General features: G+C 49.3%; 1 protein-coding gene across 1 annotated transcript in view; it reads right to left on the bottom strand.

The window, feature by feature from the left end:
- The window catches only part of Col15a1 (collagen type XV alpha 1 chain), a 104,346-nt gene that overhangs the window by 61,083 nt on the left and 17,855 nt on the right, over positions 1-25,408 (bottom strand). The window contains exons 3-5 of the mRNA XM_021160109.2: positions 5,914-6,461; positions 4,246-4,320; positions 2,562-2,642 (exon numbers count right to left, since the gene is read on the bottom strand). Of these exons, the coding sequence (XP_021015768.1) occupies positions 2,562-2,642; positions 4,246-4,320; positions 5,914-6,461 (704 nt within the window). The remainder of the gene's footprint in view (positions 1-2,561; positions 2,643-4,245; positions 4,321-5,913; positions 6,462-25,408) is intronic.

Here is a 25,408-nt window from a genome sequence, read left to right as displayed (position 1 = left end):
TCTTGCTTTGCTCAGACACGCTGAACACCCCAGGGAAGCAGCCCTGGGGCTTCTTTAGTAAGGACCTCTGTCGGTCCCACGTACATTTGGGTACAGGTGATTCACGTGTACAGCCAGAGCTGAGAAACAGAAGTTAATTCTAACTCAGCAGAAGGTACGGTTTTTTTTTTGTTTGTTTGTTTGTTTGTTTTGTTTGTTTTTTTTGTTTTGTTTTTTGTTTTTTCAGATATGCAAAGGCACATGAACAGGAGCTGGCTCGGCAGGAGAGAAAGGCATGGGGCAGCAGAGGTGCTGACCCTAAACAGGACGAGCAGGGAGGGCTGGACAAGCTAACTCTGGCTCTGTTTGCCAGTTAGGGTCCATGTCCCGGAGGGTAGCAAGCTACAAAGGCTGAAATGGAGAAGTGAGATTCTGACCAAGAAAGAAGCCAGACAGAGAAAGGAAGGGCTGTCTGAGACCAAGAGGGAAATTCCCTGTGCCAAAAAAGAGCCATGATGCCCTTTAAGGTAGAGTGAGGGTGTGGCCCAAGAGGTGGCTCTGTCACCTTCAGGCCATGTGGCCTCAACAACAACAATGCTGTTCCACGCCCTCTCCTATAGAACAGACCTCAGAAGCCCTCTCTGACATGAATCTGAACTCAGCAGCGCCCTCTGGAGGGTGAGCATGTGTAGGTGGAGGAACGAATGTATAGGGACAGAAGAACCCTGAAGATGGTGTCTGCCTTGTGGGTGTTGGGAACCAGCAGCTTTGGGACCAACAGGATGGGTCTAGGGGAGTTCTCTGAAGCAGAGGACAGCCATAGAGGGTTTGCACAACAAGACACCAGCAAGCCAGTGTGGAGGGGATTCCAAAACAACAGGGAACCAACTGTGTGCTGCACTGAGTCTGGCCCTGAGCTCCCTGGCTTCTTGAAATCCTCACCAGCTAGTCTGCAGGGACCACCACAAGACTTTACCCACCACTTCTGTGTACCAAGGTCTACTTGAGTGTTTGGACCATGCGGTTTGTCCACCTCTCAAACCAATCCACGAGCAGGCATGCTCTGGACTAATGGGGGAAGCTATCTTAGAGACATTAGGTCTCCCGCTGAAGGCCAGTAGCCAGGAACAACAGGGCTAGGACCTACTGTGGGTAGGTCTCTGAGTACAGCCCTTCTCCCAAGTTCCTAAGAACTGGAGAAAGAAAAGAGTGGGCTGCCCCAGAGACCCAAGTGCACCACGCCACCAGCCGCTTCTCTTCCATCACTTCTCCAGGTCTTCAGAGATCAATGTCACACCCTCTCCAGGCTGATGCTGTCCCCTGCTCCCCACATCAGTCCCTGTATCTGAAGCGCTGATGTCATGGTGGATCACCTTCCATGCAGGGTGCAAGGAAGACATCGTATCCACAGAACAATGAGCTCTCTTCCTCTCCTGCTTCACCCTCTATGCTTGTCCTAAGATGGCTGTCTCCACGTTCCCCTCCCAAATCCGTGCCCCATTCTCACCCCTGTGACCTTCTCACCTCTCAGACCCTACTGCACTTTCTGGTTGCTCTAGGGACCACCTATTGTGAGTTAGCCTCTCTCTACGTTATGAACCTGTCTATACAAAGCAACGTCATGCTTAGAGCCCTGAGCATGTGGCCCACTGACCTGTGCCAGGATGTGCCCATGGGTGGCTAAGCCTAACGGACACACAGGACTCCAACACTGCCCCCAAGCAGTACACAGACTCCTGGATCCTTGGCTTCCCCATCTCAGCCAAGATTGGCCAAGGTCTTGGGGGTGCACTGCCACAATCCCACCCAGACCATAACCCATGGGTAGATATCAGGAGACCTGTGCTCTCAGTTTGCCCAGGTTCCCTCTCTGGTATAGACATCTGTCTAAGTCTTTCTAGCGTTAGCAGACTATGGTTCTTACCTGCCACACCCACATCCCTGCTGCCTGAGGTCTATAGTGTACAGTCCCTGCCTTATTTCTGTTTCCCTGCTCTCTATCAGAAGCTTTTACTGAGTGCTGAGCCCAGCCTGGGAGCTGTCTTTGCTTGCAGCTCAGACGCTCCTTGCTATTATCAAAAGGTGGGAGATCCTTGCAACTCCATGGTCTGACTCAAGGCTTTGGAAACAAACCCCTTTCTCTTCTCTGCAGAACACAGTCCCAGGAGGGAGAAATGTGGATGCTGGGATGAGGTAGGGGCTGCTTTGCCATGGGTTCAACACAACACTCAGTATCATTCAGGGTTATTTCCCTCATGCCGGGGACTTTCTGAGGCTCACTCCTGACTGCCTTGTCTACCTCTCCAATCAATGACCCTATATGCTATCATCACCTGGTAGAAGAGAACTGAAGTTCAGTGGGTCTGAGTCAATTCTCCAAGGCCACAGAGCTCATTTGCCTCGGCATGTCTTTCATAGCCATGCATGCAGGCGACCCTGGGAAATTGGCAGCTTGCTTGGGTGTGGGTGTGAGGTAGCAAAGGGCCCTCCTGACTCCCCCAGAGGATCTGGTACTTAACCTCACCTATTTGACAACAACCTGAGGCAGACAACTCACTCACGGGGGCAGCATGCATGCTCACCGGGGCTTGTGTGTAGGTGACAGCTTCCATGATTTCAGCGACTTCATCCATCTCCTGAAACCCACTGGCTTCTCCAGACGCCTGTGAGGAGATAAGTCACAACACACATGAGGCATGAGAGCAGGTTACACTGGACTGTGGTACTTTAGAAGGTCGGAGACTGACAAGCAGACTCCTGCGGAGGAGCCGTATGTGCATGCGTGTACATTTGCATGTATGTGTATATGTGCACTTACATGCATGTATGTGCATCTGTTTGACTGCATCTGTGTGGGTGCATCTGTGTTTGGTATGCATGCATGTGTGTGCACATATACATCCACATACATATATGTGTATGAAGACATGTGTACACATATATACATGTTTGTGTGGTATGCATGCATACATGAATGTACATGTGAATACATGTATGTGTGGTGTTTGTGCCTCTCTGTGTGTGTACATGTATGCAAACATGAGATCAGAGACAGGGTGGGAAAGGCAGAGTGCGTGGTTGGTTTTTCTATTTCCCGCCACACTGCTATTGCTACAATTCGTTACTTCACCTTCCGACCATGTGCAGGCTCCCTTTGCTCCTGGTATGTGCAAGGTGCTCCCTGGAACCCATTCAGGGAGCACTCATCCAAGGTGGCTTCCTGCTGTCACCTAACCTTCACAGCCAGCCCCTGTGTCTACCCAGGAGCCAGCGCTATGTCTGCAGAGGTTCCTCTGTTCTGGGACCTCTGGGTTATTTATACTTCAACTTGAATGCAGAGCAGAGACAAATATTTGACAACTTCCTCATCCTATCTCCCAGCTCTCTTGAATGGCACTGGCTCAGGAGTCTAGAAATTCAAACAAGCATAAATGCTACCTCTGGTGCGCAGATTTTTTTTTTGAAACACTAAATTAGTGAAACCAACTTCTAATGTGTTCAGAAGCTGACATCACTTAAAGAGCAACAGTCACAGGATTCGCCACCCGGCCTGCATCTGGCTTTGGCATGATGCTCCTGTCTGCCTGGAAGAACCCTCAGACAGTGTCTCTCCCTCCCTGGCTTCCAGCTCCTCCTCCTTCCCCTCTGCTCCCTGACCTGCTGAGCTAGGTCTAAGACTCTCTCACTGAGTTGTGTCTCTAAGTGCCTGTCATAGGTTGGAGGGGGGGACGGCCCCTGAAGTATAGCCCTTTATCCCCAGCCTACAAGGGGCTGTCACTATCAGTAAATCCTGGAGGGAGGGAAGGAAGGAGGCATCTTTCCTCCCTGGCCCCCACCCCACCCCCAGCTTAGGAATCGATTCACTTGCCAAGCATAAAATGAACCTAAATTTAGGTTCATTTTTATAGGACTTTACACCAAGAATATCTTAGCATTTTAGCTCTGATTTTAGAATCCTGACACCCTTCTTGGCAGGAAGGCTGGAAACCAGGCCATTGACTGCCACAGCCCGAGGAACACCTTATAAGACACACAGCCCCCACTCCAAGGAGACGGCTGAAAAGCTTTAAAAAGTGAAAGAAAGCCAAAAGCCCAAAATAGGACTTGGGGCAGTGCTGGCCATGATGAGAGGCTTTAGGCGGCGGCGGCATGACGCTGAGGGAGAAGAATTGCATGGGCATCCAGCCTTCCCCTGGCTGACTGGGGGATGGAGGCACAGAGCCCTGGGTGAGATGGGGGTGGGGCGGGGGAACCGCAGAGGCTCACCGAGGACTCTTGTGCTTCACACAGCTCCTCAGGGGTCCTGGGGTCTGAATAGATGGTAAGCTGTTGTATGGAACCCTGAGGAAGAGAGAAACCAGAGTCACGGGTTACAGGTGTACATGATAATGCCCACAGAGGACAGGAGTGTCCTGGCGAGTGAGGACATTGCAAAGAACCAGCCTGGAACTGTGCTGTCTATGGAGGTGCCAGGAATGCTGCAACCCTCCCCTCCAGCTCTCCAGGCAAGGGACCCTCCTTGTTTGCTCCCAAAGACTATGGACCCCCTTAGCATATGTTCAGAATATGGACAGCCACAACAGCTTCCTAGCATCTCCAGGGCCTCTGAGGGTCAGCAGCAGGCCCCGAAACATGTCTTCCTTTGCCCCCAAAGCTCAAAACTTCCTTGCTAGACTTTCTTGTGATGTGGCGAGTGGCCAGCGGCCTCCCAACCCCACTCCCCAGATCTGGAGCTCATTCTTCAAAAGACACCAACGCCAGCATGCGCACATGTGTAGCACACACACATGTAGCATGTACACACAGCCTCAGCGTCCCCACTGAGCTGCAAATAGATTCAATTTCTGCCCTCTAGTGGTGACTTCTTCATTTCCTTTTGGTTGGTTGGTTGTTGGGGTTGAGTTTCTCTTTCTTTCTTTCTTTCTTCCTTCCTTCCTTCCTTCCTTTCTTTCTTTCTTTCTTTCTTTCTTTCTTTCTTTCTTTCTTTCTTTCTTTCTTTCTTCCTTTCTTTCTTTCTTCCTTTCTTTTTTAAATTTTATATTTTAATTTTTAAAATTTTTTATTTTTGGAGACATGTTCTCATTTTGTAGCTCTAGCTGTCCTGAAACTCACTAGGTGGACCATGTTGGCCTTGAACTCACGGAGATCTGCCTGATTCTGGATTGCTAAGATTTTGAGGTGGGATCTCTCAGTCTGTAGGCTAACCTGGCACTCACTCAGCTCAGGCTGGCTTAGAACTCATGACTCACAGAAATGTGAGTACTGAAATTGCAGGTCTGAGCCAGGCCTCTTGTGTTCCCTACTGTGTCTGAGTCACCCTAGGGCCTCTGATAATGGTTATTTTCCCCAGAATGCACCTTGGTAGTCAAGTCAGTCTTCTGGTTTGTTAGTTTTAGGACATACTGTTTAAAAGAGGACAGAGAAGTGATTCCTGAATGCGATTGTTCAGATTTGTCCAGCATTACAGAAACAAACACAACTACCACTCACATGTGGAAATTAAATCACGTGAGACTAGCAGGCTTGACTTTCAGTCATGGCTTTCAGTGAATAAAGCAGTTCTGACTATTTTCCCAGACAGGCCTATAATTTACTATGCAACCCAGGCCAGCCTCGAATTCGTGATCCTCCTGCTTCAGTCTCCTGAGTGCTGAGATTACAGGATGGGCCAAAAAGTGCAGCCTCCGGATAGGGGCTTTTGTGTCACATTCAGCCAGCACAACAGACTGGGGCATACACTACTGCCTAACACTGCAGCCCCAGTTTATTGCAGAGTACTGGGATCACTGGCTTCCAGGCCTAGAGTCCTTCCCACATGGTGTTCATGCCTTTTGAGAGCATGAGAGTAAAATAATAATGATCATTGCTCCTCCTTAGTGTGTGGGAGTTCGTGTCCAAACTTCCCTGGTCTGTGGGGAGTGGACTGAAACTCACCGTAAATCTCTCCAGCCCCATGGCTCCAGCATTGCCCACAAAGATCCCGGCACTGGGCTCGAAAGTCAAAGGCCAGGACGATCGCTGGAAACGGACTTGGTTCTGTTCCTCACAGTCCATGAAAAGGGCCACTTCTTCACCCTGGACGGTCACGGCAAAACGATTCCACCTGTTGGTCATCACGGGCACGGAGAAAACCGCAGCTTCACGGGACACGTGGGAGCCTGGTTCCGTGTAGTAGAGGATAACCCGCTGGCGCCCATCCTCCACACTGGAAAGCCGCAGGCCCAGGTAGATGACTTTCTGGAAAGCATCGGTAATAGCGAAGAGCACGCCCCCTTGGGCGCTATTGGGCTTCACCGCCACACCAATGGCGAAATCCCTGAAGAAGGTCGGTGGGATGAGGGTCCTGGCTGGGCGGCCGACGTTGGCACCAGGCCCAAAGCTGTAAGCCGGGAAACCGCCATAGCCGGTGGTAAAGGACACAGATGAGGGTAATGGGACACCAATGAGCACTGTGAGGTCCAGGTGAACCCGAGAGGCTGACCCTGCAGGGAGGGAGAGAGGGAGAGAGGCCGTGAGTCCACTATGCTGGAACAAGGAGGTGGGCGCCATGGGAATCCACTCAAAGGAGACTTTCTGAATGGCAGTTTCTCAAACTTTTGAAACAAGCCCCAGTGCTGTAGTGTGGTGTACACTGGGCACAAAAACACATGACTGTAACTCGGAAACACCATTTTAGAAAGCGCTGCGTGGTGACTGTGAAAGCTCACCCGGGCCTTCCACTGCTTTCTCCTCCCCTTTAATTGTTGTTTTTCTCTTCTAAAAATTAAAACCATGCCGGGAAGGCTCATTAATTGATTGTACTGCCCACTAATGCGCGGTGATCTACAGTTTGGAAAAACACAAATCGTTTCTAGAATATGTTTCTAGAAATCTCCAAGTTAATGGAGATTATTTAACCAAGTGGAATCGGGCTGGATTGCTTTGTTTTACAAACAATGAGGTCTTCTGTTTAAGTGGCTCAGAGCATAGGGGTAAAGCAGGCACAAAGTGCGGGGGGCTGTTCCCTGGAGTCCAGCACAATTGAGCTTTGCTTCATAGTGGTAAACACTCATCATCATCATCATCATCGTCGTCGTCGTCGTCATCATCACCATCATCAGGCACAGCAGCAGCAGCAGTAGCAGCAGCATCTGCATCCCAGCTCTCTCTGTGTGTACCAGGCACTGCTCACGTAATTAAACCTACTTCATCCTCACTTGAGCTCCACAAGGTTGGGTACTGTTATTTCCGTTTACTCCTGAGAAAACCAAGCCTGCCAGAAGCTAGCAAATTTGCAAGCAAGATTCAACATGCAAAATTCAAAACGAGATCTCCCCTGACTCGAGTCTGTGCTCTTCACGAGCAAGCTTGGTGAGGTTGACAGACCACCATTGTCCATGAACAAAAGCTACAAGCTGCTCCAGGGACCAACACACATCCCTGAGCTGCCTCGGAAGTGACAGAACTGAGCGAGAGAGGAATGCAGGACTCAGGTACAGTGGACATACCCATGCCACTGAGCCAGTGGACATGGCTTCAGGGCCAGAGTCAGATCCTAGAGCAATGAGCCTCAGAATGGAGCAGTGGCAGACAGATAGAAGGGCGGATATCCTAGTGGCCACCTGGACTATAGCCAACAGTCAGAGGCCCCTAGTCCATGGCTAGGATTCTCTCTCTATCCCATGAGGAAGCCAAAGGAAGACCCATATGAATGATCAAGACTGTCTTCCCTAGTTAGCGTCAACTGTCAACTTGACACAGCCCAGAATTATCTGTGGGAGTCTCAGTTGAAGCATTCTCTATAACTGCACTCTGGGGGAACAGTTTCTTGATGGCCAATTTGTATAGAGGGCAGCAATTCACTGTGGGGTTTGTCAACTCAAGGCAGGGGGTCCTAGACTAAGAAAGCTAGCTGAGCGGAGGTTAGGGAGTGTTTAGCAGTGTTCCTCTGTGGTTTCTGCTTCAAGCTCCTGCCTTGAGTTTCTGTTCCAACTTCCGTCAGTGCTAAATAGTGTTTTGGAAGAGTAAGGTGAAATAAACCCTGACCCCCTCAAGTTGCTTTTTGTCACAACAGGAGAGTAAAGTAGAATACCATCCATGTAGCCTCCAGTCAAAGACAGTAGACACAACAATCCTTTCTGTTACAGCTACACAATAGTCAAGACTTCCCTGGACTGGATCCTTGAACACCTTGTGCAGAGTGGTCACTGCTGTTTTTTCATCTTTTGTATTCCTTTGTCCTTGCATCAGCCCTGGAAATCAACTGCTCCTAACCCATTTTATGGATGAAGAACTGAGGCTTAGGGCATGAAATCCTAGCCTGAGGAGACACAGTCAGTGATGGGGAGATCTGCGAACCAAAGCTAGCCTGACTTCCAGTTGACTTGATATCTGAGTTTGATTAGAAGGGGGGTTGCCACAAGAGTTCTGGATGAAACTCAGCTGAAGGCAGATCCCGAACACCAACAGGACCCCGAGGTAAGGGTCACAGTCACATAGTCAGCAGCTAGCACATGTGTGCCTGACAGTATGTGTGTGCCTCTGTGTGTGTCTGTATGTATTTGTATCTGTGTGTATATGTCTACATGTGTGTGTGTGTGTGTGGTTAAGCCATAATGTGTTTTGGTTATATAGAAGAATATAAAGAGTAATATGGAGACTCATCCAAAGGTCAGAATGACAAGTGCTATGTATATTTAATCACAGTGGGGGACACACGTGAGCTGAGGAGGTGGCTCAGTCAGTAGTGTTTACCATGAAAATCTGAGGACTTGAACTTGGATCTCAGCCTCCACATAAAAACATGGCTGTAATGGCGCTCCCTGTATCCCAGTGCAAGGAAAGCAGAGGCAAGAGAATGCTTGGAGCCTGCCGCCAGCTAGCCAGCTGGCCAGCTGGTCCAGACAGACTGAATCTGTGAGCTCCAGATTCAGTGAGAGAAGGAAGTCACTCAAACTTGACTTCTGGCCTCTGAGTGCTCACGTTCTCTGTCTCTCTCTCTCTCTCTCTCTCTCTCTCTCTCTCTCTTTCCCCCTCTGTCTCTGTCTCTGTCACACACACACACACTCACACACACCTACCGCACATATGTCCATGTGTTCATATACACAAGTAAACTTATACAAAGAAAAGCACTAGTCATCACGCAGGATAACTGAGGTGATGAAACGACACAGTGTGGGATGCTGGCACAGGGCTCATGAGCAGTAAGTGGTGGTGACCCTTCACCTCTGCCCTTCCCATCACTGTCATGGACTTTCAGGTTTGGAAAGGATACAAACTCCGCCTAAGCTGTGTTGTTAACTCCTCCTGTTCTGGCATGGGAACCACTAGCTAAAAGTAGCCATTGAACACTTGGATCGCAGGTCTTCCCTTTGAAATATGCTGTGCTAAATGCAAACTGGATATCAAAGACTCAATTTGGGGAAAAAAAACAGTGTAACATAGCTAATTAACGATTCTCATACTGGTTATGATTTCAAATGATAATTTGGAAGTTTGAGGGTTAAATGTTATTTCATTTCAAAATTTTTTAGCTGAGTCTGGTGATGCAGGCCTATGATTCCAGTTACACAGGAGACTGAGGTGGAAGATGGTAAGTTTGATGTCTGCTGTGGATATGTTGTGAGTTCAAACCCATCCTGGGTAATAAGACCAGGTTTCAAAACTAAACCGAAGAAAGGATTGGGTGGCTATGCCTGGTGGCCCACACCTTTAGTGCCAGAACTCAGAAGGCAGAGGCAGATGTATCTCTGAGTTTGAGGCCAGCCTGGTCTACAGAGAAAGTTCCAGGATAGCCAGGGCTACACAGAGAAACCCTGTCTCAAAAACCAAAGGAGAGGAGAGGAGAGGAGAGGAGAGGAGAGAGAGAGAGAGAGAGAGAGAGAGAGAGAGAGAGAGAGAGAGAGAAGAAAGGAGAATGGATTAAAACTCCCTGGATCCACACTTGTCCAACAGGCACAAGGCCCTCAAGATCTGCTCTCCATTCCAGTCCCAGTGTGAAAAATTAGAAACTAAAGGATAGCAGGCAGAAACAGCACGTGCCCTGCACTCCTCTTAAGAGCCACCGCCAGCTTTGCTGACCCTCTCCAGTCCATTTCCTCAGCCCAGGCCCCTCGGGGACTCCATGTCACCATTCCCTCCCGTGCCTCTGTTTGCATTTACTATGCAAGCCTTGTCTGTAACAGAGTGCAGGGCCACCACAGATGACTCCAACCCTCACACAAACACTGGCAGGCCGCCTTGGTCCATCCCTCGCTTCTTTCTCCCCTCTCCTCCCAACATCATCATTTTCGGATTAATCCTTGTTGAAGCTGGGCCCCCTCCTACCACAGGTGCATGAGCTGCAATGGGCAAGGTCGATTTTCTGGTGATGGAGAGGGAGGCTTACGTGACTTTCCAGACCAATTTGCTACAAATTCCTTCATCCTCGCCTCCTCTGCTTATGGGTACAGGCCATCCCACTGCACAGATGACAGGGATTTGTGGGTGACAAGGGTCTGTTCACTTACAGTTTTATTTGCTGCTGCTCAAGTGCCCTTTGGAGATTCTCTTCCACTGACCACACTCACGGGTGGCCTCGGATACCCAGGCTGAGGGGAGGTAGAGAGACTCACTTGCAAGAGGTCCATTTTAATTACAGCGGTATGTTTAAGTTTTTGAAATGTTTATTTTGATTATTATTATTCTAATTATGTGTGTGGATGTGGGTGCATGAGGGCAGGTTACCTTCAGAGGCCAGAGGTGTCACAGCACCCTGGAGCTGGAGTTACAGGTCGTGTGAGCTGCCTGAGGCGGGAGCTGAGAATCTAATTCCGGTCTTCTGGAAGAGCACTATATGGCCTTCTCAACCTCTGAGCGTCTCTCTAGCTTCACTATGTTTAATTTTTAACATTGGCTCCCAGGAAGTATTCACTGTATTGTTGCTATTATTATTGTTATTGTAAAGAGGGTCTCACTAGGTAGTCCTGGCTGGCCCAGTGTTTTACTCTAGACCAGGCTACCCCCAAAGTTTTCAGAGATCTGCCTGCCTCTGCTCCCCAGTGACAGGATTAATAATGTGTGTCATGGTGACCACAAGGATTCTTTAGGACACACTTCACTGGAGACACTTCACAACTTTTATGAAGATGACCACCCTCTTTACCTAAAGAGAAAATCGGGTCACATAGAGTCCTTGCTTAGAAATCTTCCATGGCCATCTGTGGTCTCCAGGGTCAGGCAGCCACCCAGGGACTTGAGAGACCTTTTCTGTCTGTGCCCAGTCATTCTCCCCTGACCTCCTAAGATAATCTACAACGGCCCCTAGAGTGCTCCTCTGTTGTTACAGACCTACATCTACCCCAATGCTTTCCCTATGACACTCACCCCATCCACCCAATCACCTTTCAGAATAACTCCTCCTTCTCCCCCTGTTCCTCTTCCTCCTCAAGACTCAGTCCAGGACCCCTCCCCTGCAGCCATTTTCCCTTCACTGCCCATAAGCTCTTCTTGGTGGAGCTGCACTGTAAGCCTCCTGCATCCACACTGGGGTCTTCTATCACAGCCCCTTCCTCATGTCACCATTTACTGCTTGTTTCTACTCCCAGTGAATATTGTGTACAAGGATTTCACCGTTCATGGTTCCCAGGACCCAGGCCAGTGAGGATGAGTATAAAAATGGACAAAGTAAGGAGTCAACAGAAGGCTGGATGGCTGGATGGATGGAAGGGAGGATGGAAACTTCCGACCTCCGCATTTTACAGAACACAAAGCCAAGGTTAATAGAGGGAAAGTGTCCAACAGTCATGAACCCAGACTTAATTCTCAACTGAATACTATCTTCTCCAGTTTATAGCCTGCTTTAAAACAGCAAGACAAGACATCCATTTGAAGTAATTTTAGTTTGAGGCTCAAGCCCCACAAGGCATAGGTTAAAAGAACAATAAATCTGGTTAAATGTAACTAGACAAAGCAAAGGCTCACAATAGTGATTTCATAATTTAAAGACATAAATCTGGTTAAATTTGCCTACAAAGAAATAAAGATCTGAGGACCAAAACATTTTTTAAAAATCATAATAATATTAAACCCCACAATGTCAGCTTAAAAACCAAGAACCAACAGAAAAAGCAGAAACCAGACGTCACAACGCCACTCCTTTAACACGCAAAGCAGATGGGTAATGCCACAAGTCAGTAGAGTGATGGGTGAAGACTAGGAAGTTCTATAGACAGCAGGAAAAAACGAAGGCGGCTCAGATGTAAGTATATGAAAAACGTTTGACCTCACAATGAAAGAAGAGCAGAGCTGCAAGGCCAACCCATTTTCCTTATCAGATTGGCAGCAATCAGAATGTTGGCTAATCGAAAATGCTGGCAAGAGGCTGAGGCAGCATGGGCCCATCTCCTGCTCTGCTAGTGAAATCCTAAATTGTGTCATATCCATGGGATGCAATCTGACACCTTCCAAAAGTACCAATGCATATGTATTCTTTGACCCAGTGTGAATGATAAAATATATTCACTCAAGGGAATTAGATGTAGCCTCCTGAATGCTGTGAGTCCTTAGGTAATGATCTGAGCAGTAGCCAGGATACAGTCAATAAAAAGAAAAGAATAATTACCAGCAGGAAGTAGCCTGTAGCAAATACATAAGCATGCAAAGGGCGTTGAAGGCCATAGTCATGCTCTACATACTGTTCTTAGCCACAGTGAGCTACATGTGTAAGGTAGCCCAAGAGATGGTGCTGTCTAGAGGCTTCAAAGCTCTTAATTCAAGTATATCCGTCAAGTTCCAACATGCATAATCAATGCATATAGTAGAATATATTAGGATCTCTCCAGAAGGATTTCCAAGAAACTGGGGCTAGAAATCATGTCCAGATAGGAAGTAGAGAACGGAGGATAGATGACGCCCCTCTTCACTGGGTACCTTTACATTACACCAGTCACCTGGTGTGAAAAATAAAGATATTTATGTATTCTTAAATCCTTGAATCTGTTTTTAGAAATTTAGAAAGAACTTGTGCCAGACATAGGGCATATATCTTTAATCTCAGCATTCAGGAGACAGAGGCAGGTAGATTTCTATCTTGAGTCTTGAGTCTTGAGGCCAGTCTGGTCTACATAATGGGTTTCAGGATAGTCAGGATTACATAAAGAGACCCTATCTTAAAGAGAGAGAAAGGAAGGAAATTTAACAACATACTTTTTCATTAGGGTGAAGCTATCTTTGTAAGAAAGAAATGGGGAAGAAGGAAGAAAGGCCTACTCAGGTTTCCCCCCTCCTTGTCACAGCTCTAGATAAAACACCAAGCCCCAAGTATGTGACCCCTTCTTTGTCTTGTCCCCTCATCCCCTCCCCTCTCTTTTACTGGGAGGATGGGAAGCTCTCTGGTAGGACCCTTCAGCGTCTGCAGAAGTTGTGGGTCCATTAGGGTAAGTGGGCTGGCTCACATCCAGGGCTCTATTTCTGCGTAGAGTTCAGGGATCAGATAACGGCTCACCTAGGCTTGCATGTGGCCATCTCATGAATTCCTATTTCCAGGGATCTGTTTAAAGTGTTTTTCCATAATCCTATCAATCAACCTCCTTGCTTTATGGGCCAGGGAACTGATGGAAAGGAGGAAGAGACATGGTCATGAGGCCTAGCAGCAGAATCTGGGGTTATCCAGACCCCAAATCATAAATCCCTCAAGATCCCTGGCTACCCAGCCTTTCTAGACACTGACCCATAGTCTGCCGGCTGGCAAAGGGGAGATGAAGAGGAAGCAGGCTGCAGTGGAGGACTCCTTTAACTTTGGTCAGAGCTGGGTTCCCCTCCAGCCTCTACCCTCTATCAAACATGCAGCCTTTGAGTAGATTACCAGGTTGACATGGGGCCTTCCTGCCCACTTCCCTTACGGAGATCCTATGGGATGGCGACATGGTGTCCAAGTTATCAGCAAGCTGTGCAGCTTGCAAGGCATAAACTTAGCAAAAGCTGTAGTCTGTAGACTCTCTCCAGATACCCTCTCTGCTCCCGCCCTCATCCGAAAATCCCAGACCAGCAAGAGAGGACAAGTGTGCAGACGCTGGGCCACAGGCTCTGTTTCCATCGACTCGGCCTCAGAAAGAGAGCCACAGAGTCTGTTACAAGCCCTAGTCCTCAGCCTTGCTCTCAGCAGTCCAGCCTTCCTCCACAGGCATGGTCCCACGGTGGGTGCGGTATGGCGGGGAATGACCCCTGGCCTGGAGTGACCCACACTCAGGGCTGGGCCTGTGCCTGCTGGCTCATTTATCCCTGGCTTCCAGCGGAAAGGCCACCTGCTCAGGCAGCCACGAGGGGCGGGAAGGAGGAGCCTGGGAGCCAAGAGAAACAGGCTCAGCAATTTGGTCCATGACTTGTCCTGGGATGGCTTTGTGCTGGGGGCAAGGGAGAGAAGGAGGTCACAGCTGGTGGGAAGAAATCTCTCCATCTCAGAGCGACAAACCCTGGAAGTCTGGAAACTCTGCTGGTGGGGGCTGTTAATGGGACTCTCTGGCCTGGGGTCATTGAAGTGGCTCACACTTCTCCACAGATTTTAACATTTATCATAGGGCAATTTGAACAAAACTGTGTCTAGAACATTCAGCATACACTTCTCTCATTATTATAATTACCTTGTTATTTTTCCATGTAGTCCCTAAATTGGAGGTCAAACTGGCATGAATGGATCCCATCCTTGTCTGTGTGTGTGTGTGTGTGTGTGTGTACATTTGAATGAATGCATGCATATGCAGAAGCTAGGGGCCAACCTTTCACTCCTCAGGAACCACTGAGACTGGGTTTCCCCCTGGCCTGGGGCTCGCTGATTTGGCTAAGATGGGATTGCTGACTAAACCAACATCCAGGCTCTGAGTCTAAAGTTCTAATGAGCATCAGTAGGGCCAGCCTCCAGCCTCACACCCTACAACCACCTGCGTGCTCATCCATCAACTAGATGTGCAAGCTCCTTCCATCTCCCAGGGAGCCTCTTCAGAAGCCACACAGCCTCGGGGCAAGCAGTGAACCCCCAGGCAGAAGAGGTGGGGCTCAAGTTCACTCAAGTTCTCAGCTGTGCTGCTCATGAACTACCCCTCCCTGTCTCAGAACCCCAATCTGCCCCGGATTAAACAAGATGAGCTGTCTGTGTATAGCTGCTGCCCTCAAACACCTCGTGGGCTTGACTTTAACTTCAGTCTTGCTCCTTTATTTCTTTAATGCATAGGAGTTTCATGGGGGATGTGGGGGGTTGGGCATTGTTCAAATAAAGTCTGTCCCCATGCTGTGCTTCGTATAGTGCTGAAGATACAGAGGGAGCTGAACCGAAAAGAGAAGCATTGTCTAGGAACGGTTAGCGGTTATCTGTTCATGCTATTTGCGAGCTCCAACGCTTTCAATAGCTCCCTGGTTCCTTCAACACAGAGTCAAAATTCCATTCTGGGCACATCTGGGGTCAGGGGTAGAGCCTAGCATATATGAGTTTCTGGATCTATCTTCAGTGGAGTGTGAGGAACACAGAAATTATCATCTTCTTACCCTCCTCTCTTTCCTTCCCTCCTTCTCTTCTTTCTTCTGTTCACTATTATTTTTTTAAAGTTTTTTATATGCATGAGTGTTTTGCCTGCATTTATGTCCCTGCACCATGAACAAGCAATTTCTGCAGAGGTCAGAAGAGAATGTCTGATCCTCTGGAACTGGAACAAGAAATGGCTACACGGCACTGTGTGGCTGCATGGAGGTGAGCCCAGGTGCTCTGCCAGAGAGTGGGTGCTCTTAAGCACAGAGCTATCTATCTCTCCAGAACCCTAATACTATCTTTTGCATCTTCTCACCAGTATTTCCAGGCTCGGTCAATTGTACCCCAATACAAGGAATTCCACTTTCATCCTACAGGCATCCCTCCCTGTACACTCACAGGGTTTGGCAGAGCTGGTAGTCTGCAACGTGGCCTGAGGAAAGGAAGACAGACAGAAACAGCCTGGGCCTCTTGCCCTTGGAAAGTTCGGTGCAGAATCCTCAGTGATTTCAGGGTGGCCCCTCCCTAGGGCATAGGGAGAAATCATCAGAAGGCTTTAGAGAACACTGCAGAGGAAAATCTGAGCAGTCCCCACAGGGTGCCACTCTCTTCCCAAGGGTCCGGATGCCAGTTTCCATGGAAACCAGGAAAGAATCCTAACAGTGAAGAAACAAACTGGACTGATAGGTTCAGCATTTGGAGGAGGCAAGAAACAAGATCCCTCCTCTTTGCCACAGACCCCTGGACACCTGTATCTCCTTTTGCCCTCCAGCCTCAGTTTCCCTTTCTGTGCACTGGGTTGGATCAGCCTTTCCATCTGTGGGGTCTCCTGTCTGGGCTTTGGAGCCTGATGTCCCTAGGGAACTGTATTTGGCTTTGCAAAGCTCTATCCCACAGATGACCATCTGGGACCTGAGCCCAGGGCTCTTGCTTGTCAGCATTTGAAGCCTCAAGAGACTTGGTTGCTTTCCTCTGGCACCAGGTCAAGGCTGGGATGTGGAGAAGTCCCAAGAGCCTTGCGGCACAGCCAGGAACGCTCCACCACTGGGCGCGGCAGCGGCCCCTAGCGGCCACGCGGGGACCCGCGTCTTCTCAGAACTTCCAGACCGGGGGTCCGAGGAATACTGAGTGCACTTGGCTTGAGGAACCATGAGGAACCCAGATCCCAATCACAGAGATCTGAAAGCGGCCCCGGAAGCAGAGGCATGACGTTATGCAGTACTCTGTGACCACGCTGAGCCTAGAACCCAGAGGAATAGCTCTCATCCTATTTTCCAACGTGGATTGCCTGGGGAGGCAAAGATATTCTTCTCTGTTTGGCGGAGCTTCCCACTCATGCCTAGAAAGCTGACAGAACACTTAGCTGATCTTCATCTATGGTGTGTGTAGTCTCTATGGTCAAGGACTCTCCATGGTGGTTGTAGCCTGGGGTACAGCCAGCAAGCAATCTAGGGGCCGTTCAGGGTAAGGTGGGAGTGACTGTCCTTAGAACCCTATCATGTCTCCTCCAGTCCAGAATTCCCTGTGTTTGCCTCAACTACCACTCTAGGGCTGAAGGAGGACCCCTATATCATCCTTGTCACTTCCCAGTTATCTTTCTGGGAACAGCAATGCCCACCCTTCTTAGGATTATTAATATATTTTGTTCTCAGTTCTAAGTTTTGACTCTCCATTCTTCACAGATGCTAGGCAAAACCTGCATTGCTGGGTCTACCCTTAGCCTTTTTTACTTTTTATCTCAAGACATGGTTTCACTAAATTGCCCAAGCTGGCCTCAGCCTCCCTATAGCTGAAACCACATACAGGCCTCTGATAACAGGTCCATCTAAGATTTTTTCCTTGAACATCCATGCAGAAAACTGACCCCAAGGACTAAGGCACACCCCACATCCGTCTTTTCTCTGGCTTTCACTGTCTGGAAAGAAAAGACATGAGGAGTTTAACCAGCTGCAGACTTCTGAAAAAGAAATCTCTCTTTCTGTGGACAATCTCCCCCAGTCCACACCCATCAAAGGCCACCTGCTTTCTTCTTGCTCACCTCCACTGCTGGAGAGCTCGCTCCTAGTCAACAGCCCTAAGAAAATTCTAAGTCTTCAAGGGTTTTGCTCAGGCTGAGCTAAGCCTATCCTCCCTGTGGCTGCCCCACCCTGCCAGCTGGCAGAGCTCTGGCCCCTGGGTAGACAAAAATGTCAACTTCCATACGGTGGTCTCTCAGATGTCACAAGGGTCCTAGAAACGGCACTAGTCTTTAAGACAGCCTCCAATCACCAACTCCACACATGGCTTCAGAAGTCTCTTTGCCTCTTCCAAAGTCCCTGGCTCAATATCTGCGAACTAGAGTCTGGCCTAAATGTTTTCCCAAGGCCCCTGCCAGGTCGGAGTGCCTCCAATCCCTCATCCTCCTCGTCTGCCTCCCAGTTTTTCTAACCACCCCAGGCAGCGATTCCTTCAGGCCTGGAAGAAATGACTCCTGCGAGGGCCAGGAGAACAGTTCTCCCACAGACTTCCTGGCCTCGCTAGAACTGGGAAGCAGCAGCGCCCTCGATAATGTCATCACACTCTGCCTGTATGGAAAACCAGCCCCGCCCTAGAAGGAAACTGCAAGGACCCTCCGGTCTCAAGAGACCCTGGGACTACCTGACTCCCTACGTGAGGGACATGAACACAGCACAGTGCAAGAGGTTCTTAGACAAACCCACCTCCCAAAGCTTTTCTTAGAAGAATGTTTTCCTGCCAGGGAAAAGTCCTGGACCCACTTAGAAAGGAGACCTGGCCGGGTGGTGATCAAAGACCCCATTTTTCTGAATTACAGAAGAGCATTTTTCTCCAAGTAAACTGAGAACGCCTCTTCCTTTTTCCGGTTTTCATATATAGCGAAAGAATTTTCCTTCTCAATGAAGTTACTGTGTGAGCACTCCCTCAAGCAAGTCTCTCTCTCTCTCTCTCTCTCTCTCTCTCTCTCCTTTTCTCTCCTTCCCTCTCTCCTCTGCTCTAGACCCTCCGTCTTCCCTCCCCCTTTCTATTCTAGAAAGGATGGTTAGTTACGGTCTAGGATCTGGGGTTTAGGGCTACAGTTTATTTCTCTGGTCTTAAACTGGCAAGTAGACCTGCCCAGTGGTAACCTCTTCAGCCTCTCAGGCATCCCCTCACCTGTTCCTCCCATACTCTCTCACTTCTCACGAGAGATTCCTAGAGAGCAAGGGAACAGCAATGAGACAGGAAGAGGGCTCTGCCCGCCCGCCGCATCCCGCTGCCTCCACTGTTCTCATGGCGTTTCCCATGGAAGCACCTTCTATGCTCCAGCACCTCACTGTCCTTCCGTGGAGCCACCCTCTTCCTATGCACTTGCTGCATATTTTCGTGGGCTTCCACGTGGACCACTCTAGCTTACCTCTCAGTCCCCAGCAAAGCCTTAACATAAGTGATCTGGGAATGAACTGAGTGACAAGAATCAATACTATCCATGGCCTTTTGCTATGGGCTTGTGCTGTGCCCAGAACTCAACAGTTTGCCAGACCAGCTCCTCCTCATGCTTGATTCTCTACCAAGTGGAAGGAACTGTCAGTCCCGCTTCACATCTGGCAACCAGGATATAAATGGCAGGATGACAAGGGCTGATGGTTGTTCCCCTCCTGATTGGTCTCAAGGAAGTAGAATTCTCTAGGCTTTGGCCTGGGTGGGTGTGATGCCCTGTCGCAGGTAACAGCCACAGGCAAGAGCCAGTTTCAACATCAGGTAGATATACACTGGGTCCTGAGTCTGCCACTAACCACTCGGGTGGCTATGGGCTAGCCACTTGGCCTCTCTGAGCTGAGGCCTTCCAGTGTGTACTGTGTGGACATGATGGACCCTGGCTGAGAATACGAGATCCGTCACTCAGTGAACATCGGGCTAAACACGGGGCCTGGCATGCATGGATCACTTGGGTTATAGTCAGAGGCCTAGATAAGTTGATTTCTTGTTGACCTCTGCCCCCCAACTCAACATATCATGTCCCAGATTAGCCTCACAAGCATCTTACATCTCTGAGACAGGAAGGAAAGAATGCGATTGGCTAAATAGAGCCAGAAAGAAATAATCTGCAGAAAGCAAGCTTGCAGAACACGGCCTCATTCCTCTTCTGGAACTCAGTTCATTTAGCATGTACATGTGTACACACACACACACACACACACACACACACACACACACACACAGAGACAGAGAGAGAGACAGAGAGAGAGACAGAGACAGAGAGAGAGACCAGCCTCCCCACAAGATGCATATCTGTGCCTCAGCGAGTGAGCCGAGGGCTCTGCAGTGTGAGTCTTTGATCCCTCTCTTCACCTGCCTTCCCACACCTGATTCGGAACCTGAGTGTGATGTCACCCCCAGAGGCTGTGGGACAAGTGGCAAGTGGACCAGAGATGCCAAGGTTACCAGGGAAGAGTTTGCAGTCAACTCTCTGAGTGCGAGGACTTTGCTTTCCACTTGGGGAACAAAGGCTCTTTGAGTGTGAGCAGGGCCTTGACTCCTGAAGATGACATCAGCTGTAATGAGTCACCATCCCACTCCACAGGCTCCTCTGGAGGGCTCAGCTTGGGGACTCCAGGGAGAAAACAGCTCAGAGGAGAAGGGCTCTGGACTTCTCCATTTCAGATTCCTGGCCTCCACAACTGCACGATGATAAATGATAGATGTTTTCGCTTACTTTGTGGTGTTTGTTCTAACAGCTCTCTGGGTACCTCATAGATGTCCTGATGCACACCAGCACCATTCCACAGGCAACGCTCACAAGAACCCAGCGAAGAGCTATTACAGTGTACCCTGCTCTTCAGACACAGAGATGGAGGCGCAGAAGGATCCAGCCACCCAAGGAAGAGTCTGGACCTTTATGGCCTGGATTCAGACCCCATAGCCCATCTGCTTTCCTAGGACACCCGAGACTCTCCAAGTGTGACACCTGGACTGGTAGCATCCGGGAACTTACTGGATCTCAGGATCTACACAAAACACCACAGATTTGGGGGTGGAGCCCTGAATGCCATGCATTTACCAATCCTGGAAGGGTCTATGGCTCACACTCAAATTTGAAGCTTGCTCTGTGGCTGAGGCTAGCATGGTGGCCTACATCTAGTCTTGGACAGCAAGCAGTGCAGGAGTCTTATGCATGGCCAGAAACCCAGAGTCAGAGTACAGGGGTAAGAATCCAGCGGCTTCTCCTAAGAGAGAGCTATACAGGGAGTGCCCCAGAACTTTCTGGGAAAGCTGAACTTCCCTGTAACTTAGGAACATAGCAGCTGAGTGGCTTCCCAGCCAGGTCGACTGTGTGAATCACCAGATTTTACGGATAGGAAGCAGTTTGTTCCAGGGCCAGGGGGAGGATGCCACATGCTCCCCACGGATGAGAAGGAGGGTGACTGGCGAGAAGCTTATGTAGGGATGTCCCTGGAAGTAGGTGAATAGAGAAGGAGCTTGGCAGGTCCAGGCGCTGTTGGGCAAGGGTTATGTGACCAGCCACGAGGAGCTGGTGTTGCTCTATGGAAGGACTGTGCAGTCTAGAGCAGAACAGACCCATTCCTCCCAAGGTGACGGAAGCACCTGGTTCCACAGCTTCATCCCAATCTGTCTTGTCCCACATGTAGTTAGACATGGACAGACATCCAGCTTCAACAGGAAGTAGGCCTGTAGCTCCCTATTGGAACCCCTTCTGCTCATCCACAGATGTATCACGCCATATCTCAGGAGCAGCTCTCTCCCCCTGCCTGGTCTCCCAGAAGCCCCAGTTTTTCACTACTCTGTCACCATCTTTTCACTTGTCCTTGTCTCCCATTGACCTGCAGGTGCTGCAGGGGACAGCTGAAATCTCCTGTCTTTTCTCTAAAGCCTCCAGACTCCCCCTACAGCTTCTGGACACAGAGTCTTGCCTGAGACTTGGCAAAGGTCAAACAGTTGGTGGATGAATGAATGAATGAATGAATGAATAAACAAATAATGCATAAGTGAACCAGCTTAGTGAATTCTGGACAAGAATAACTGTATGCCAACCTTAGCACTGTATATTTATTAATCATTGATCATAAAGAACTATTATAGGCTCTAGGATCATTTTAGAAGAGGCAGAAGAATATGGGAGTTGGAGGATGTAGACGAGAGTTGTGAAATATTGCTTTTTTTTGGCCATGGCTAAGGAAATCAACCTCATATTATTGGTAGTTACCTATACAAGACCTATATAGATCAAACCAGCCAAAATTCTGGTGTATGAGGAATGTGATCTCTAGGCCCAAACTCAAATTGAGGAGCCATTAGCAGAAGGTATTTGGTGAGATTTTAGAGATGTCACTGGTAGGTTTCCAAAAATATAGTGGATGGTTTTGCACCCATGCCTGTAGGAGAAGTACTAATTGAACCTGGTGTGTTATTTTAAAAAGTTATAAAAATGAGAGGAGGTATATTAGTGGGCATGAGGAAGAGAAAGGGAGGAAATTGGGAGTAGATATGATCACATTTCATGAGTACATGTATTACATTCTAAAAACAAAATATCCATTAAAAACCTCAATCAATAAATCAATCAACAAAAAATTTTAAAAAAAAGAACTCCTATAAAAACCAATCTTTGTTCACCAATACCAACATTTAGTTAACATGTACTTTTTAACCCCCACCCTCATCTGACCCCGCTGTCCAGACATAACACAGTAAAGGCCTGCAGTCCCACACTCTCACTTGACCCTTAAACAGGAAGGTTTAGGAAATGTAGCTTTCTGCAAGATGGCTGCCCAGGGCTCTCATCCAGCTGGGCTGGGAGTGCCCCTGAGACACACTGGCTTCTCAGACTTCAGATGAAATTCCAGCCGCCTCCACCTTCCCTCTCCTTGGAACAATGTTCTGGGTGGGACTTGTGAATAACAGATGCTTCCCCTTCTCTGTGCCTCGGTTGGGGAGGGTGCTCATGGCCCATCATGGTGCTGGACAACTGGGCAAGATCAGATGAGACTGTCCAGCCCTCCAGGCGCCAGGAGCAGAACTCTGAGATCCCTGGTCCTCTTGCATGGATAAAGCCCAAGCTCATGAAAGAGACAGGCATTGGGTGGGTGCATCGTGGAGAGATGGGGGTGAGTCTGAGAAAGTTTTGTGATTTTGGAGCTTTCTTGAGTGTAACCATCTGTAAGTGAAACATGTCCTAGGTCCCTTGAACCTCTGGGTATAGCATAGTTGCTGCTAAGTAGTCAGCAAACGCCTTCTGAGTGGCCATCCACAGGCCTCAGACCCTTTGGAACAGAGCCACAAGAAAGATGGGAGCCCTGAGGAGGAGCCAAGAGCTGCGCTCTCACCATTCACTTTATCCTGATCCTGCCCGTGTCTGCCCACAACTAGCATCCCTCATGCAACCCTGCCAGGACTTGGCCTAGGCAAGCATTGACGGCAAGGAGAAAATAAGAGAGTTGGTCTCCACCTGATTCTCAGCCTCGTTGCCAATACACATAGAGCTGACCTAGAAGTCCTGAGTCTAGAGACTATGAGTCAAGGACAGAAGGGGGCCTGCAGGACCTCCTGAAAGTTCTAAGAAGTGGCCTGAAAGAGGGGAATCATTGAAAAGCATCCGGAAGGAAGGCCATGTGAGGAAAGCTAAGATTTGAGTGATTCGGGGAGGGTGCAAAAGAGATTGGCAAAGAACTGCCAGGAGCTACGGGGCCAGAACTATCAGGCCACCCGCAGGTCAATTTCAGACTAAACACATGAGCACATTGAACCTGATGGTTTCCCTACCTCAGGTAAGGAGGCTGAGGGCAAAGGAAATGGAGCCCATTCGTCTTCTCTCCTTAGAGCAGAGGCACTCAAGAATCAGATCTGGGAGACTTAACTTTACATGACAGGCACCTCAAAGGACTTCTGGGAAAAGCTCCCCTGACCATTTTAGGAGGAATCTTTCCTTCTCCTCCAGCGGTTGCCCTGACAGTCAGCCCCCACATCCATTCCCTTGCTGAGGAGAGGGCGGGACTGGGGGACTTGGAATGCAGAGTGCACGTGGGAGTTTGGCAGTGGCAGACTTGCCTGCATTCTCTCAGCACTTGGCATGTACGCCCTGGGCAAATCAAGCTGCCCTGGGAACGGCTCTGGGGCGTCCCCACAGATGCGCTGGTGTGGATCCAGCCAGGGCAGACAAGCTGCTATAGCAGAATGAGCTCCCAGCTGTAGCAGGCAGGGTGAGATGGCACTTACACTCTCTAAAGCAAAAACGAAAAAGAAAGGCAGGGTCACCTTGAAATTTAGGAAGGATCTTGGAAGACACCAAGTCCCTAAGATGAGTAAAACAAGGCCCGGGCTGATGGCATGATTCCAAATGACCCAGGCCACGCCCACCTGTGGCTCCAGAGAAAGGAGAGAAGGCAAAATGCCATGCAAGGTACATGGTAGACAGCAATAAGATGCATGCTGGAGAGGCAAGTGCACTGAACCTGTCCAGGGGCTTGGGGCCCTCCATAATGATTTGAGCCCTGTTGGTGAGGGGACAATAAGCAATGCACATTTTTAAAAGAAATGTGCTCCAGAGTTGTTATCAAAGACACTATGTCTTTGTAGAAATTCTCTGGCCCAATCCCTCACAGAGCTGCTGGAGTAGAGCCTGTCTCTGCATTGGGATTTGAGTTTAAGGGAACAGCCAGGACAGATGGTGACCCCAGAGTCATATTTTGAAACAGACTGACTCTTGTTTAACTCAGATGAAAGGACAACTTGACAGTCTCCAAATGTTTGCCGGAGGAAGGACTTGTGGCCTCTAAGAAGCTGTGAGGGAATCTGCAAGGTGCTAGAGGCTCCAGGAAATGGAATGAAGAGACAGGCACATTGCAGGAACCAGAGGATGACCAGCGTCCCACAGTGGGCTACAGAGAGTAAGAGATGGGAAGTGGATGCCAGAGTGATCTGCCAGCAAGATCCTGACCACTCACCTCCTAGCTGAGGACCTTGCATTCATTCTTCAACTTCTCTGAGCTTAAGTCTCTATCCAGACACTGAGATGACGCAATACCTCGCCCTCAGGATTGCAGTGTAAGGTGAATGTCATGATTAGAAAGGGCCTACCACTGCTGGTCCTGGACATTCAGAGAGAACAGGTCAGACGTGATCCTGCTCCCATAGCACAGGCATCCACATTGAGCTCCTCACGTGTCTGGGAGCCAATGCACTGTGAGCTTCAGAACACAGGTGCCTGGCCTCAGTCCCAAGGGGAGTTGGGGTGATGCCCCAGGCCTTGGTATTTCATGAAGCTTCCAGGCCTACTGCTACCCAGAAGAGTGAGGACCAAGGTCTCAGGAGCACCCATGCTGGGCAGATGCTCTCCTCAGACTCAGCATCCCCACTGACTATCTCATGTAGTCTGGGCATCAGGATATCTCCTGCTCCTCTGTCCAGATGTGAAGCCCACACTTGAGCAAGGTGTCCTGGTCACAGCACTAATAAGTGACAGAGCTGGGATCTGAAGTTCATCTAATGCCTGCAGAGCTTGCTGCTAGCCATGCCATGCTAGGGGACAGACAGACAACTCACCTGTGCTCAAGTGTTCTTGGGAACTTCAAGAAAGGGGTGGGGGCTTCACTTACCCAGACAGCTGCAGACGCTTCTAGACTAGGTTCTGAAACCTTGTATTGCTGACAATGGCTGGTCTCTACCTGTTCCCACCTGCAGTTTGGAAAAGCCCATATAGACAATCACCAACACCCAGGTGCTAGAAATGTGCAGGACCCATGAGAAGGGAAGGCTAGCCGGGTGAGGTACATGAATGATAAACTGTGCCTTCGCCCACAAGGACCCAATGTGTGGGTGTAAACCACACTGGGTAGGAGGCTGCCTCCAAAGGGTGATTCTTCGAAATCTTAAGCTTGGGGCAGCACTGGCTGGATTCCCGCATGCATATTCATGAAGAGGATTTTTCACATTCCACCCAAGCTTCCCATGTGAGAGCAG

This window comes from Mus caroli, chromosome 4, assembly GCF_900094665.2.
Source record: "Mus caroli chromosome 4, CAROLI_EIJ_v1.1, whole genome shotgun sequence".
NCBI lineage: Eukaryota > Metazoa > Chordata > Mammalia > Rodentia > Muridae > Mus > Mus caroli.
This window is presented reverse-complemented; position numbering and strand designations above follow the sequence as displayed.